At 41.1% G+C, this 18,266-nt stretch overlaps 1 protein-coding gene across 1 annotated transcript; it reads left to right on the top strand.

The window, feature by feature from the left end:
* Window positions 1-1,945: 1,945 nt before the first annotated feature.
* On the top strand, window positions 1,946-18,246 carry LOC131846639 (uncharacterized). The gene is made up of 3 exons (XM_059195994.1): window positions 1,946-2,057; window positions 16,790-16,954; window positions 17,297-18,246. The coding sequence occupies exons 1-3, from the start codon at window positions 1,982-1,984 to the stop codon at window positions 18,142-18,144; spliced, it is 1,089 nt and encodes a 362-aa protein (XP_059051977.1). The 5' UTR covers window positions 1,946-1,981; the 3' UTR covers window positions 18,145-18,246.
* The last annotated feature ends 20 nt before the right edge of the window (window positions 18,247-18,266 follow it).

Consider the following 18,266-nt stretch of genomic DNA (forward strand, 5'->3'; position numbering starts at 1 on the left):
CAGCTCAACGAGTGACAACTCACGCCGATAGTTTTGGAAGGATTTGTTAATAACTCTCAAATAATGAGAGAGTTAAGAAGAATACAAGAATAAGATAAATAATTGGTAGTACAAGGAATATGCAGCCCCGTTCTCCTTCAGGTTGCGCATCCGATAGTAGGCTATAGGTATGAAACTAGATATATAGACTCATAAATTTAATAGGTACTATACTATAGCATATATATTTTTACACTATTATTATCATTTGAAATTAGTCAATATGATATCAGTCATGCATATTCCTACGTACTGCATTAAGACTGCAAATCATTATTTATTTTCTACTCACATCAACTTAGTTATCGCATTGAAACCGTACTCTAAAGTCGCCGCACCGTGTATGGCGAAGTCACAAGTCCACGTAGTAATCTATTACTTAGAAGTGTTTATTCACGATTCAATTTATTGTCCCCATACGGTCGTATTTTCTAAAAAGCATTCTTATTTTCAAAGAAGCTACTTTATGGGAAAGGGAAAACAAGATGAAAATAACGTCGCCTCGGGAAAATAAATGGGCATTCATATTGTAATATAAATTCATTATGTTACTTGAAACTTTTTATTCATTGATAAGTACCTATAAACAAACCACAGTCAGAAAAGAGTATTTGTGATAATGCAGTCTAGTCTATACATAGGGTAGGTTTTTACGAAATAACAAAATAAAATAACTACTACAATAATTTTAATTTTTCTACTATATGCTAAAAATTAGTAAGGTCTCAATTCGACAATTTATAATCCACGGCGAAAAAACTAGAGTTTACATGTAGCTAAGTGCTACTAGGTAGGTACCATAAATACAGGATTAAGTAAAGTAGTACATGTAGTCGGTTGTGTTATGTTCTTATATTTTACACTTTTTCTCAACGTTAGGTCTAGATACATAATTTTACATTTATTTAACAAGAATGTATTATATCGTAAAAGTCACTTGTTTAACATTATTATGAAGAAGATCCGTGTAGTCTTGGTTTTAATCGTAGCATTTTATGTGATTCCGCGCGTATTTCGTTTGTTTGTATATTCCATATACATATAGAAACATATTTTTATATCGATCACTGAATTAAAAAAAATATTTTTTTAAATAAGCAACTTGCATCTTGTAACATTTATGTTACTACACACGTCTTTAATCTAGATCCTTACTATTAATTAACTAAAATTTAAATAAAATATTACTTTAATAACAAAACTTATTCTAAAATGTCTTAGAACTTTAAACTTTGATCGTATGCTAACATCTTTGGTATGGATGTAGACTATAAATATAAACCGAGGCCCTCGACAACTTCTGGTGTCCTTACTTGTGACAGATTAAAATAAATTTCTGTTTACTTCACAAACTTGAAGTATGTACTACATACTCGTATGTTCACATCCCTGTTCCGCTGTAAACATTACATTATCTTATATATTAAATAATTAAAACAGTAAGAATCTGTTTTTGAAAACAAGGGTAGATACTTAATGAAATGTAACGTACAATGAGACAAGTGCATTATTAAATACCCTTGCATGGTAATTTGTAGTATACCTATATTATTTTATAATTCTATTGATTTTCCAAACAGTCATCTTTAAAAACCTTAAGTAATATATCTTAGTGCGTCATTGAATATACGGCTACGTAGCTAGCCACGTCACGAACTGCGGACAGAAGCTACAACCACCGGACAGTAAGAATGACGGCCACACACGATTCGAGAACGGGCCACATACGACATCGTGCATTGTTACTGTACTTGTTACACTCGAAGTACCTTACCCGCTTGCCTGAATTAACTATACCATTATTATTGTAGTGCTTTCTAACGATTATACTTACAAAAGAAAATTTTGATTTTTTTGATCTGTATGGAAATTAAATATATTAATATTTAATCATATATGCAGTCAATTAACATTTTAGTAAGTAAGTAAAGTTGTGATACAAATGATTCAGGCTCAGATGTACCGCTTTTCTTGGGATATGCTCATCGTAAGCAGTGCGATTTTCATTTCACTAAGTGGTAAGTACAAACCTCAGATTATATTCGTATATAGAGAGAAATTTCGCGCAGCTTGATATCCTCAAAGTTGGGTGATAAACGCTCCCATCACATGTATGTACAACTTCAGGATGTAAGTAGTTATATTAAGAATTATTGCAGAACTCCGTTAAAATTTATATTTCTCAAAAAATCTTATAAATTATTACTGTTGTGTACCCGACCTACATTTGCTGTACGTAGGTAGATTTCTAAATATTTCTTTGTAGAGTATGTTATATCATTTTAACGACTACTATTTGTACATGGGTTTTTCTCGTATATTTGAGAATTTATTGTCGACTAGGTAGGTATAACTAAAATAGTGAAATATATAGATAATAAAAATGGTGGCATATTTTGCAGAATCAGCCTTCCCACTAAAAATATCTATTCATCTTTTGTTTCATTATTTTATGTAACAAATATTACTTAAATTTTAATTAGAATTTTATTAATAAAGGTATAAAACTTAATACCTACGTATTTTTACGATCTTCACAGTACAGTTAGAAATAAACTCCCTTGTTCATTGAAACTAAAATCTCCTACAAAACTGTTGGTGTATTTTATTGTTTTCCATCAAATTATAAAAAATACTTAACATAAAAAAAGAAAAGAACTGTTTACTAGTTGTCACAAATACATACATTTGGTCTTGATTAAATTCAAATCTTCAATCATTCGTACTAATATTATTAATGTAAAAGTATGTCTGTCTGTCAATTTGTTACACTTTCATTATTTAAAAAGAATAAAACACCTAGTATTAAGTTAGCAGGGAGCTACTGAAAACTGTAAATATAGCAAGTAGTATCAGAAACGAAAAGTTTAGGGACCTTTCACTTTATTTGAGAGCTTGAATATCGTCATCTTTGCTCCATATTAATATGCAACTAACTATCGTATCTGCAAATGAAGTAAGCGAATGACATTTGAAGATGATGGAAGAGGTTGAGATTTACAATGACGGATGCGTAGCATGTACCTATAACGGCAATAATGTTATTAATAAAAACTTACGTTAAAATGTAAACCTTTTTTTATCCGTAGATCAGTATACTTAATACATACAAAGATAAAATTCTTCCTCTTGTTTCTAAAAAGTTTATGTAAGTAATACTCGTGATAGATATAGGTAATCTATTTTCACATCAAACTTCATTAAGATTCCTTCACCCTTATTTTTTATTAACTTTCGCATTAAGTATATATTATTAATATAGTTAAAGTGGGTTTAATTTAATTTACCATAATATTGTTTATGTTAAAAACCCGTTTAACTATATAAATAATTACTTCAGCCGTTTAATCATGAAAAAGTAAATAGGCAGGCAAACAAACACACTTTCGCATTTATTATATTAGTATGAGTAAGTGACATATCAAAATACTCGATAGTAATACAAAATTCATAGGAAACATCATGTCCTTCGCAACACGTGTAAATATCCCATACAAGTACAACCGAAGGTAATATACGTGAAAAGGAATTAAAAATTTATAAGCAGCTACATGAGTAGTAGAGCAAGAGCCCACGACGGCCAGACATACGTCATTTTAGTAAACGTGAAAGTTCTTGTATGTGTGTCCCCAACACAGGTAAGATTTTTTTTTTTTTCGGACTACTCTAATGCTATTGGCCGTAGCTGGCCTTTACAGCTTCACCGGACGTTATGGGGCGAGTGCAGATGGCACTCCAAACCCGCGGAAGGACTTATGGAGCGGCTGAAGGCCAACTCCTGCCCGACGGATACGACTTTAGTCTGAGGGCACCACTAGGGGTTCGAACCTCGGCTCAGGCCGTCGTAATTTCGATCCCCGTTTGAATTGGACGGGGGATCGATGGGAGGGGCGCCCGGGGGCGCCGGTGTGGAGCGCCCGGGCGCGCGCAGGCGCCCGGTTGAATGCGCGATATTGTGTGTTTGAGGTCGTCGTCTTCGCCGGCGAGGACGGTGTCGTGTGTGTGTGTAAAAGTGTGGTCGGGGTGGAACGGGTGAGCCCGTGGGGAGGTTACCTGCCGTTATGGGGTCGTCGGGATCAATGAGAACGTGCCTCGGGCGACGTTGTCGCGTATGTCGGATATTACTCCTCGGTGCGTAGTCGACCGCACTGACTATAAGCGGATTAGGGTGGGATTGGGCAGAGTTGAAGTAGCGTCGAGACGCTTCCTTCATAAACTGCTTGATGGAGGACAGATTAAGATCGCGGTGGAGATCTACGCTGCGAACGAACTACGGCGCACCGGTGGCTCGACGCAGAAACCTATTCTGAATGACCTGCAGTCTGTTGATTAAGCAGTAGGGTATGTGGGCGAATACGGGACTAGCGTAGGTCATGATGGGACGGATAGCCTTGTATAATGTCAGCTTGTTGCGAAGCGACATTTTACTGTGCTTGTTAATAAAATGAGTCGCCCTAGTATAAAGGCGGCTCGGTCGCGGACACGCTTGATGTGAGGACGAAACGTTAGTTTCCTATCTAGGGTGACGCCGAGATATTTCGTTTTCGAAACCCACGGGATGTTTTGGCCGAATAGTTCGATCGGGTGATTCATAGAGTTCACTGCTGCACTTTTTTCGGGATTGACTTCTATGCGCCACCGACGGAACCATTCGCCCAGTATCGTTACGGCTTTCTGAAGCCGTCTGGCTATTGTCGCACGGGACTTGGCGGATGTAAAGAGAGCCGTGTCATCGGCAAACAGCGATATTTCGACTTTTAAGTCGGAGAATTTGGGGATGTCGTTGGTGTACAACGAGTAGAGCATCGGAGAGAGGACGGCGCCCTGAGGGACGCCGGCTCATATGGGGTGCGGGTCGGATAACGCTCCGTTTATACGGTAGCGATAAGAGCGATTCGACAGGAAATCTCGTACAATGAGTACTAGCCTGTCGGGGACTTATGACTTTTTGGTGTCCCCGACAGGCTAGCTTGTAAATCAAGCCGTTGTGCCAGACTTTATCGAAAGCCTTAGCCACATCGAAAAATAGAACGCCTGTACCGCCAGTGTTTTTGTGAATGTGCTCCGTGAGCACTTGATGGACTCAAGTGTTTGGCTCGGAAGCCAAACTGCTCATTTTGGAGTATATAAACTCCTTTAAGAGGATTCGCTCGTACAGCTTGCCTATAGCCTTGAGGAGGCTGATAGGACGATAACTGGACGGGTCGGATTTATTTTTAATGCCAATGACCACGGCTTCTTTCCAGCTGTCTGGAAATATAGCGTTGGACAGCGCCGCGTTAAAAATGTATAACAAAAGTTGGGATGGCAGACTTTTGACTAATCTATTCGATATGCCATCTGAGCCGGGTGATTTTTTGATAGGTAGTTGTTTAACTAGCGTTTTGACCTCATCAAGCGTGACTGGTGAGAGGGATTTGGTGGGCGGGGTGGACGCGATGCGTTCGACTTCGGTGTCTATCTTCTCGAGATGACCTGCCTCGACTGGGAGCGTGCTGGGGGAGCATTGGGCTTCTAAGTTGGACGCTAGACACTCAGCCTTGTCTTCGTCGAAGAAGGCTATAGTGTTGTCGGGTCGGACTAGCGGGGGCATGTCGTTTGTCTATTGGTCGGTTTTGAGAGATTTCGCTATGCGCCAGTACGCGGTGTGGCATGATTATTATGCGTTATCTCTTCTATAATTGCCCCACCGGCCGTCCCGGATCTGCGCGATGCGCTCCTTAACGCTACGCTGTAAGGCTCGCAGGCGCACCCGGTTCGGTTCGGAGGGGTAGCGATCGTACGCTCTAGTGGCTGCGTTCTTATCGCTTATTAACCTCCTTACGTCATCCGGGAGCTGCCAGCGACGGTCGTCCGTCGCCGGTACCTCCCTGGAGCAGTCCTTGACTGCTGACTGCAGGTGGTTAGTAAGCGAGTCGATCGCAATGAGAGTGTCCTCGGTGGACTCTATGACGTCGGGAATACGGTTTAGTATCGGTGTGTCGGTCGATTCGAGAGATTTCTCGAGTCGTTGCCAGTCTGTTATTGTTTTGGTTGGTAGTGGCGTGTCGGGCGGAGGGCCCAGAAGGAGGGTTACCGGTCGATGGTCCGAGTTAAGCTCGGCATGGACTTCTGGGGAGCTCACCCGTAGGGTTACGTTCCTCAGCAGTGCCATGTCCAGTATGTCGGGTCGGTGGTTCACGTTATGGGGATAATGAGTAGGGCGGAGCGGGGCGATTATCTCGAATTCGAGCGAGTCGGCTAGTCTGTCTAGTTTGTGGCCGTTTGTCGTGGACACGTGGCAGTTCCAGCGGGTGTGTTTACAATTCAAATCGCCAGCCAGAATGGTGGCGCTGTTGATATCTAGGAGGGCGCGTAGGTCGCTTTCCAGCAATGATATACGGATGCCACGGCGAGCGGTCGGTGGCCGGTCATGCCGAGAAGACAGACGGAGGCCTCCATATGAGTGAGAGGCGGTGTTTGTAGCGGTATACAATGTAGGGACCGTTTATAGTATATGAGCGTACCGCCGCCTCTACAGGCGGTGCGGTCGTTCCTAACTAAGTTGTAATTGGCGATTCTAGGATCGCGGACTGACCGTTTCAGTAGGGTCTCCTGCACGAGGAGAATATCGACTTGGTGGTCAGTGAGAAAGGAGGCGATTTCCTTCTTTTGTTTTTTTAATCCGAACGCGTTAAAAAACGCTATTCGAACGGACCGAGGCTTTTCTCTCTGAGCTCGAGTACCCATAATTACAGGTTAAAATTGAGGATGGCGGTAAGTACGCCGATGTGCTCGCAGACGGCTGCGAGCCTATTTTGGGGCGACTCCTTATACAGGCGGAGCTTGGAGGCCAGAAGGGCAATCTCGTTAGGGTCGATGGTGCTGGCTAAGCGAGCGACCAATGCGAATTGGGGGCCGCGGGCAGTGTTTTGGGGACGGGTTTGTGTATGGGCATGGGCGGGGCCGATTGGGCGGGCGGGGCCGACTGGGCGGGCGGGGCTTTCTGGGCGGGCGGATTGGGTGCTACCTTGCTTACAATTGCCGGGGGTTTAATCCAGGCATTGTTAGCAGGCAGAGGGGCGGGTACGAGTGGCTCGGGTTGTGTTTGAGCCTTGGCGGGGGCACGTGCCGGAGCACGGTTGCCCTGGGTGTGGGTGGCCTTCTTTTTGGCGGGACGTGGGGCGCGTGAACAACCGCGGTAATTCGCGGTGTGACCCTCTGTGAGGCAGAGGGTGCAACTGGGGGGCGTGGGGGTGTTGGGCCTACGGCCGCACTCTGCGGTGGCGTGATCGCCTAGGCACTTGACGCACCGTGGGCGAGCGAAACAATTACGGGCAGAGTGCCCGTAAAACGGTGGCATTGTCCGGGGTAGGTATTGCGAGGCGCCTGTATGAGGTTTTATATCAAAGATCGATTTGCCTTCTGGGGATAAGTCTAATACAACTAGAACAAGGTCGATAGCGGCCTTGTTGCGTGAGCGCGACTGGTACATACGATGTACCTCGTGCGCTGGGTAATTCTGGGACTGAAGGTCCTCAAGGATGGAGTCTGCTCCTTGGGTAAACCGCGTATTACAACGCGGAGCTTTTTCTCTTCCTCGAGAGCATAGGTGTGATAACCTAAACGACGATGGTCGTCAGATGATGGGACTGATACTTTGATCCCTAGTGAGGTAGCCTTAGCATGGCTGAAATTGATATGCTTGTTTTTAAGCATATTGGATACGGTGTTCCGCACTTTTGTCCTGGATGATGACGGGGGGCGGGGCTTTGGTCTCTGCGACGTGCACTCGGACCGGGACGGTTTTAGCGGTGCCGTCATGGGCACGCTTTGTTTTGGCTGGCTGGGAGCCCTGGGTCTTCTTGGCACGCTTGTTGCCAACAAGAATAAAATCGTCCTCGTCTGAGGAGACCGGGGGGATGGGAGAGGGGACGTCGCCGTCGCGGATGGCGTCGAGCTCCATACTAGGAGCGTCAAGCTCCGCGACGGAGTCGTCCTGCTCCATGGCGGGCGAGGCGGGTTCGGCCTGGTCGGCTTGGGTCGGGGGAAGCGGCGGGAGCCGTTGCGAGTCGTCCTCGAATTCGTCAGTGTCAGTGTTCGGTTCGTCAGTGTGAGTCATCATTGGGGACGCGGGGGGCGAGCTGTACACTAAGTGGACGGGCTTGGCGGCTTTGAGTGCTATAAAAGCATTTAAGATGCCGGGACACTTTTTTTCCAGGAACTGGAAGAACAGAGGCATATCGGCCTCTGATAAGGACATTTTTTTTTTTTTTGAACAGTGGTAATGTTAATTACCACTGTTGTGTGTGTGTGTCAGTACTTAAGATAAGGACGGTCGTCGGCGGGTGCAGCCGACGGTGTGGGCCTCCCTGGGGCAGGGGGGTGAGTGCCTATTGATATGTGACCCTAATATGTAAGATCACTAATCTTATTGAGTGAAAAATGTGTACCTAAGCGAACCTACTTGGTGGCGTCGGCGGCGGGCGGCAGGCAGCAGGCGTCGGCGGGTGTTGGTGGCAGCGGCGGCGGCTCGGATCGGCGCGTCGCGCAATAGGCGTGACGCACCTCCCTAACTCACGACAGTCCGTGCCACTGAACGTCCGCACACAACACTTCACTTCACTTGAACGAAGAGAGTTCCTCCTTCAGTCCTCACAACACAACACTACACACGCGGAAAGTCCGGTAGCACTGTGTCGGAACGGATGCTGAGAGCGCGGTCGGCCGCGGTCGGCGCGGGACACGGAGGCCCCGGGCCACGCTAGGTGCACCGAGTGCACCTAACACGCGGCGAAGTATAAGAATAAGAACGCGCGAACGTAACTGCGCTACGTGCGCGCGCGCGGTGGTTTGCTCGAGGGAGCAGAGAACAGCGAGACGGCGGCGGGACTAGCGAGCACATACGTGCGTTTGCTAGCGCGTCGGTCAGCGGAATGCACAGGTAAGAACGATTCCCAAACATGAAACCTGGATCGTGGTTCCTTTGGCAGGTACCAGGTAACAAAGGTGTAAAAAAAAATCATATCAAATTCGTTATTTTAAGAAACTCCATATTTTCATATATTGTTCGTAGCATTATTATAACTTGCGCTGCTCATTGCCAGACACTTAGTGTGGTTCCAACCCCCCGCCGGACCCCCCTATACTATACCATTTTAGAAGTAAACTTACGTCATTTTAATAAAGCTGAACTTTATATATATTATTGAGAGAACTATTAAACTGAGTTTCCTAAATTGCCAGACAGTTTTCTTGGTTCCTTATCCTACCAGACTCATTGAAACCGTATAGTGGGTAACAACGGTGTATACAATTTCATATCAAATTCGTTATTTTAAGATGCTCCATTTTTTCACATATTGCTCGTAACAGTATTATAACTTGCTCTGCTCGTTGCCAGACCCTTAGTGTGGTTCCAACCCCCCGCCGGACCCCCCTGAACTATACTATTTTAGAAATAAACTTACGTCATTTTAATAAAGCTGAACTTTATATATATTATTGAGAGAACTATTAAACTGAGTTTCCTAAATTGCCTGACAGTTTTCTTGGTTCCTTATCCTACCAAACTCATTGAAACCGTATATTGGGTAACAACGGTGTATACAATTTCATATCAAATTCGTTATTTTAAGATGCTCCATTTTTTCACATATTGCTCCTAACAGTATTATAACTTGCTCTGCTCGTTGCCAGACCCTTAGTGTGGTTCCAACCCCCCGCCGGACCCCCCTAAACTATACTATTTTATAAATAAACTTACATCATTTTAATAAAGCTGAAATTTATATATATTATTGAGAGTTCTCTCAAACTGAGTTTCCTAAATTGCCAGACAGTTTTCTTGGTTCCTTATCCTACCAGACTCATTGAAACCGTATATTGGGTAACAACGGTGTATACAATTTCATATCAAATTCGTTATTTTAAGATGCTTCATTTTTTCACATATTGCTCGTAACAGTATTATAACTTGCTCTGCTCGTTGCCAGACCCTTAGTGTGGTTCCAAACCCCCGCCGGACCCCCCTAAACTATACTATTTTAGAAATAAACTTACGTCATTTTAATAAAGCTGAACTTTATATATATTACTGAGAGAACTATTAAACTGAGTTTCCTAAATTGCCAGACAGTTTTCTTGGTTCCTTATCCTACCAGACTCATTGAAACCGTATATTGGGTAACAACGGTGTATACAATTTCATATCAAATTCGTTATTTTAAGATGCTCCATTTTTTCACATATTGCTCGTAACAGTATTATAACTTACTCTGCTCGATGCCAGACCCTTAGTGTGGTTCCAACCCCCCGCCGGACCCCCCTAAACTATACTATTTTAGAAATAAACTTACGTCATTTTAATAAAGCTGAACTTTATATATATTATTGAGAGAACTATTAAACTGAGTTTCCTAAATTGCCAGACAGTTTTCTTGGTTCCTTATCCTACCAGACTCATTGAAACCGTATATTGGGTAACAACGGTGTATACAATTTCATATCAAATTCGTTATTTTAAGATGCTCCATTTTTTCACATATTGCTCGTAACAGTATTATAACTTACTCTGCTCGATGCCAGACCCTTAGTGTGGTTCCAACCCCCCGCCGGACCCCCCTAAACTATACTATTTTATAAATAAACTTACATCATTTTAATAAAGCTGAAATTTATATATATTATTGAGAGTTCTCTCAAACTGAGTTTCCTAAATTGCCAGACAGTTTTCTTGGTTCCTTATCCTACCAGACTCATTGAAACCGTATATTGGGTAACAACGGTGTATACAATTTCATATCAAATTCGTTATTTTAAGATGCTCCATTTTTTCACATATTGCTCGTAACAGTATTATAACTTGCTCTGCTCGTTGCCAGACCCTTAGTGTGGTTCCAAACCCCCGCCGGACCCCCCTAAACTATACTATTTTAGAAATAAACTTACGTCATTTTAATAAAGCTGAACTTTATATATATTACTGAGAGAACTATTAAACTGAGTTTCCTAAATTGCCAGACAGTTTTCTTGGTTCCTTATCCTACCAGACTCATTGAAACCGTATATTGGGTAACAACGGTGTATACAATTTCATATCAAATTCGTTATTTTAAGATGCTCCATTTTTTCACATATTGCTCGTAACAGTATTATAACTTACTCTGCTCGATGCCAGACCCTTAGTGTGGTTCCAACCCCCCGCCGGACCCCCCTAAACTACACTATTTTATAAATAAACTTACATCATTTTAATAAAGCTGAAATTTATATATATTATTGAGAGTTCTCTCAAACTGAGTTTCCTAAATTGCCAGACAGTTTTCTTGGTTCCTTATCCTACCAGACTCATTGAAACCGTATATTCGGATAACAACGGTGTATACAATTTCATATCAAATTCGTTATTTTAAGATGCTCCATTTTTTCACACATTGCTCGTAACAGTATTATAACTTGCTCTGCTCGTTGTCGAACCAAGAAATCTGTCTGGCAATTTAGGAAACTCAGTTTGAGAGAACTCTCAATAATATATATAAAGTTCAGCTTTATTAAAATGACTTAAGTTTATTTCTACAATAGTATAGTTTAGGGGGGCTGTACCGCCTTTGGGGAACAATATGTGAAGTACACCGTTGGCAATATACGGTTTCAATGACTCTGGTAGGATAAGGAACCAAGAAAAACTGTTTGAAAATCAATTCTCTTAATTGGTCAAATGTGCTCCGTGATGCGGTGCACTTGGTGGACACATAACGAGTGAAATTTGGCAAGGAAGCCAAACTGCTCTTGATGAGCAGTTTGAGAGAACTCTCAATAATATATATAAATTTCCTTTATTAAAATGATGTAAGTTTATTTATAAAATTTAGAGTTGAACCACAAACTGGCAACGAGCAGAGCAAGTTATAATCCTTTAGGCGGTCGAGGAGGAGTCGCTTGTACAGCTTGCCTATAGCCTTGAGGAGCCTGATAGGGTAACTAGACGGGACGTATTTATTTTTGCCGGGCTTGGGGATGTTCACCACGGCTTCTTTCCAGAAAACTGTCTGGAATCTCAATAATATATATAAATATTTATTAAAATGTGTTGGACAGCGCCGCGTTAAAAATAGAGAAAAAAATAGTAATAGTTGTATTTGTATTGGTCACCGTTGGGTATTTACTCATATATATTAAATATATATTAAAAAATGTTTTTAGTAATATCAGATGTCTAGAACAACGTAAAAGTAACACAAGCTCTGTTTATCTTGGCACTATACGGTTTCAATCTGTAGAATTGTCCAGGGTTAGTTCTCTTATATATTAATGCATAATAGGAGTCTAAAATCGATTAGTCCGATAATAAAACAATATAGAATGAATCTTAAAATAACGAATTTTATGAATTTAAACAGAAAATAGCATTTTGAGATCGTTCTTACATGGGGACACACATACAAGAACTTTCACGTTTACTAAAATGACGTATGTCTGGCCGTCGTGGGCTCTTGCTCTATAGTTTTATAGCTTTATTGCATATAAGTATAGCAGTTGGACGTACCCATACTACTTACCTCTATCTAATATCATTCAATTATGGGACCAATGCTAGCAATATACTCAATCAGGGTCAACCTCTACGCGATTTCCTCTGGAAATCATTGCATTTCCCATTACTTTGCTACGATACGAAGTGATCTGATTACATCCATGTCATTTCATTCTTCACTGGTTTCCAGTCAGAGAACTCAATCATTATTAGATACCCCAAGAATGCCATAAGAGACTACTATAGGAATAACACAAAAGACATTGTTAGAGATGTCAAAAGGAATCCAAAATGTATTTAGTTTGTAGGTAACTATAACTCTCAAAAGGATTCATACAAAATAACAGAACTGTAGATTTAGGTACACAATTAATGAGTTTACCGCACTATGTAGTGCTATTATTATGGTAAAATGTATAAATTAATCATTATTATAATTATAAAAGGATAACGTAGAGATTATAATTATAATAATACTACTCTAATCTAATATAATATAATATTATACTACTATATACTATATTACTTATATATTATACCTAATAATATTTGTATGTTTGTCAGGAAAAGTCTTAATTTATGTTTATTTTCTTAGATTTGTAAAATTAGATATAAGTTATAATTTTTCACGAACATAACTCATCGATAGGCCTAGCTAGATACAAATAAATTATAGGAGCAAGACATCAACAAGTCAGCTACACTACCAATGTAGACAGGTCGGTACATTTATAATTCACTCAGCATACAGTGATGTGAGTGAATAGCTATATACCTACATAATCCATTATTAATTCAGATTGCAGTCAGTGTCGAGTGACCCGTTTCCACCAAATTCGATTACGTTACGGCTTATCAAAAGACAAAAATATAGATATGTATAAAGATATTTCAATATTTGCTAGTTAGTTAATTTTAAAAGTGATAAACATTCTTGTGTGGTCTAGATTTAGCACACAGCCTTACTATCGGTCGCGGGTTCGATACCTCCCACGATTGATGCATTAGTATTCAGGAAAAAAATAATTATTTGTATTGGTTTTTTTCCGCACTACTCTAATGCTGTTGGCCGCAGCTGGGCTTTACAGCTTCACCGGACGTTAGGGGGCGAGTGCAGATGGCACTCTAAACCAGTGGCAGTACTTATGGAGCGGCTGAAGGCCAACTCCTGTCTGACGGATACGACTTTACTCTGAGGGCACCACTAGGGGTTCGAACCTCGGCTCAGACCGTGATAATATCGATCCCCGTTTGAATTGGACGGGGGATCGATCGCAGGGGCGCCAGGGGGCGCCGGTGTGGAGCGCCCGAGCGCGCGCAGGCGTCCGGTTGATTGCGCGATATGGTGTGTTGGGGGTCGTCGTCTTCGCCGGCGAGGACGGCGTCGTGTGTGTGTGTGTAAGTGTGGTCGGGGTGGAACGGGTGGGCCCGTGGGGAGGTTGACTGCCGTATGGGGTCGTCGGGGTCAAGAGGAACATGCCTCGGGCGACGTTGTCGCGTATGTCGGATATTACTCCTCGGTGTGTAGTCGACCGTACTAACTATAAGCGGGTTAGGGTGGGATTGGGCAGAGTCGAAGTAGCGTCGAGACGCTTCCTTCATAAACTGCTTGATGGAGGGCAGATTAAGGTCTCCACCGCGACCTTAATCTGCCCTCCATCAAGCAGTTTATGAAGGAAGCGTCTACGTTACAGCGATCTACACTACGAACGGACCACGGCGCACCAGTGGCTCGACGCAGAAACCTATTCTGTATAATCTGTAGGCTGTTAATTAGATAGTAGGGTATGTGGGCGAATACGGGACTGGCGTATGTCATGATGGAATGGATGAAAGCCTTGCATAATGTCAGATTGTTGCGAAGCGACATTTTACTGTGCTTGTTAATAAAAGGATAGAGTCGCCCTAGTATAAAGGCGGCGCGGTCGCGGAAACGTTAAATGTTGAAACGTTAGTTTCCTATCCAGGGTGACGCCGAGGTATTTCGTTTTCGAAACCTCCGGGATGCTTTGACCGAACAGTTCGATCGGGTGATTCATAGAGTCGAATTCCCTGCTAAAATACACTGCTGCACTTTTTTCGGGATTGACTTCTATGCGCCACCGACGGAACCATTCGCCCAGTATTGTTACGGCTTTCTGAAGCCGTCTGGCTATTGTCGTACGGGACTTGGCGAATATAAAGAGAGCCGTGTCGTCGGCAAACAGCGATATTTTGACTTTTAAGTCGGAGAATTTGGGGATGTCGTTGGTGTACAACGAGTAGAGCATCGGAGAGAGGACGGCGCCCTGAGGGACGTATGGGGTGCGGGTCGTATAACTCTCCGTTTATAAGGTAGCGATAAGAGCGATTCGACAGGAAGTCTCGTACTAGCCTGTCGAGGACACCTAACTGATGAAGCTTGTAAATCAAGCCGTTGTGCCAGACTTTATCGAAAGCCTTAGCGACATCGAAAACTAGAATGCCTGTACCGCCTTTGGGGAACAGTGGCGAAGTACAGGGTGTTTTTGTAAATGTGCTCCGTGATGCGGTGCACTTGGTGGACACATGAGTGTTTGGCAAGGAAGCCAAACTGCTCATTGATGAGCAGGCCTTTAGAGTGATTAAACTCCTTTAGGCGGTCGAGGAGGAGTCGCTTGTACAGCTTGCCTATAGCCTTGAGGAGCCTGATAGGGTAACTAGACGGGACGTATTTATTTTTTCCGGGCTTGGGGATGCCAATCACCACGGCTTCTTTCCAGCTGTCTGGAAATATGGTGTTGGACAGCGCCGCGTTAAAAATAGAGACGAGTAATAGTAATAGTTGTATTTGTATTGGTCTGGGTATTTACTACATATATATTAAATATGTATTTAAAAAATGTTTTTAAGTAATATCAGATGTCTAGAACAACGTAAAAGTAACACAAGCTCTGTTTATCTTGGCACTCTGTGAATTGTCCAGGGATTATTATTATTAATGCATAATAGGAGTCCCATCGATTAATCCGATAAAAATAGAATGAATCATTTTTTAGAATTTAAACAGAAAATAGCATTTTGAGTCGACATCCCACTCAGGTTGACTGTATGTATGGAGACATGTTACCAGGTCATGCATACTACTGCTACGCTATATGATAGTACGAAATATTTAATACGATGTGGAGAATATTTAATGCTTCGTCATGCTTTAAGTGGCTTTGCAGCTCTGTACTCACTTTATGCATATTACCTACCGTACAAAATGTTTTCAATGTTTCACTTCGATATGAGTCCATTATTGTTTTTAAATACATCTCTATATATTATTTGTAAAATGATATAGGATACTCAATAAGATACGCAACCGAACAGGCAGACATTGCCAACGAAGTTCAACGGATTATGAGATATACCTACATACGTTCCTTTGGTTGAATAACGAAATACAAACATATATGTATGTGTATATTAATATGAGAAAAGTCGAATTATTAATAAGTCAGATAAATAAGTGTAGAAACGTTCAATACAATTGCGTCAATCGTTTATTTTCATAGATACCTAAATCAATAATTTTGATACTAATTAATTTTAGGTCGGAATGATGATTATCGACTTGCTTTTTGAGAAGTTTTGTATCGTTAATAACTATTTTTACTGAGGATCGATTTCAGAGTACGCATCCGTAACTAGGTAATTATAAAATTACCAACTATAGGATCCCTTGTGAAATTTTGATGACGTAGACTTATAACTAAGCTTCAGACAAACTGCGCGAATTTTCGTTCAAATTAGTTTAATAGTTTGGCCACTTTGACGTACCTATGTATATGTATCTTAGCTACTTTGTTAGTACTCCGACAGAACTCGCTTTCTCACTTACCTATAATAATATTAAATTACTAGTTGTACCCACGACTTCGTCTACGTAGAATATACCTTTTTTTTAATAAAATACATAAAATTCCTAAAATCCAAGTAACCTAAATTACTCCTTATAACATTAGCCAGTTCATCCGGAAGTCTTCTTAAAATGATCAGTGTAAAACGAACGCAAGTTAAAAAATATATATCTTACTAGGTAATAAATTATGAATATGCGATGTAATCAACATGGGAGCTTTAACGTTAGGCATATTCTTCTATAAGTTATAATATATAAAGTAGTTAACGCACAACTAGTCTAGAATATTAGGTAGTAGTATATAATATTTTTAGTTAATAAAAATAATATAAATTCACATACTTGATCACAAGTTATAAAACTTTCAGTTGTGTCAGCCAGCGAGCAACGAAAGTGCCACTGGTGTGGTCCACTAGCCGAACAGGTGCATCGCAGCCGCAGGGCGCTACCCTGCGACACCAGTCAGGACACCAATCATGTTACCGTTTGTGATCCTGGATATCCATATTGCGCAGTTGTAGTCACATCGCCACGTATGTGAGATTAATTATAAGTTAACTTAAGAATATACTAAATAGCCCCCATTGACACTTTTTCTGCCCTTAACCGTATTTCTAGAGACTAGTCGTGAAGTGCACGACCTAAGATGGCACTAGTTTTAAACTATCTCGGGGCGGATTATTGGCACTGGCAATGGGTTTTGGCCCGCGGGCCGTAGTTTGAACATCTGTAATGTGTAATGTTTTAAAACCTCTAACCAATCATCAACATAATTTACTAACCAAGCACACCAAAATTATTATATCTTGCAACCGGTGTCGCATGTACCGTCATAAATTCAAATGTATTAATACGTTTTTTTTTCTATTTTACAGCGTACATCGAGTCAAGATACTGTGTCAAAATTTATCAAGACGAGTGTTATTCAATATTTTGCAATTCAACAAAAAAATGGCGGATGACCTGTCCGTGTCATGGAGATCTCTGCAACGGTATACACACTGAGCGAGAGAATCTGGCGTTTCGAGTTATCCTTCCCAAACTTGTTGCCAAAACACATAGTTCTAAAATTAAAAAAAGAACAATATTGACCTCCCAATCTCTTATCGGATCAGAGGAATATAAACTACAGACACCGAAGGAAGCTATTATAGCAAACGACGTTTTTAATGAAACTGATAATACTAATGTTACTGAAGAATCTGATGAACAAAAAAAGAATGACGTTGTTATGGCAATAATTGATAATAACCTTACTGAGTCACTAATACAAGATCCGATTAATGAAGTCAAAACAGTTGACGACGATAATTCAATTGACAAAATACACATTGAACTTACTACTAAAATAAACAATGTCAAAAATAAAGAAAACGATTTAACAACATATGCAACTGAAGCACCAATGATGACCACGGCGAAAATACGAAACGATAAATCCATAATTAATACTGAAGTAAAACCTAGCGAAGTGTTACCAACTGCAAAAGCACTTCAACAAAATGTCAGCCCCGTCTATACAATGGAAAACCAAGATATTGGACAAATTACTACCGAATCAACGTCCATCACCACATCTGTAACTCTCTCAACCACATCTATAACTCATACAGAAATAAATAAAATAAAGCCGACATCGTCATTAAAGAAGAACAATGCAGAACAACATTTTTCACATTTCTTTATAATAATAGTAATCTGCTTAAATATTATTATTTTTTAAAAATAAAGTAATTTAATAATTAATTTTATATAAAAGATATTGATCTCTTACAATTTTAACTGTACGCCAGACATGATTATACTTACAATATATTCGCGATACTATTGGTTTTCAAAATGTGA

The sequence above is a fragment of the Achroia grisella genome, unplaced genomic scaffold, assembly GCF_030625045.1.
Source record: "Achroia grisella isolate CSIRO2021 unplaced genomic scaffold, CSIRO_AGI_Agris_v1 utg511, whole genome shotgun sequence".
Lineage (NCBI taxonomy): Eukaryota > Metazoa > Arthropoda > Insecta > Lepidoptera > Pyralidae > Achroia > Achroia grisella.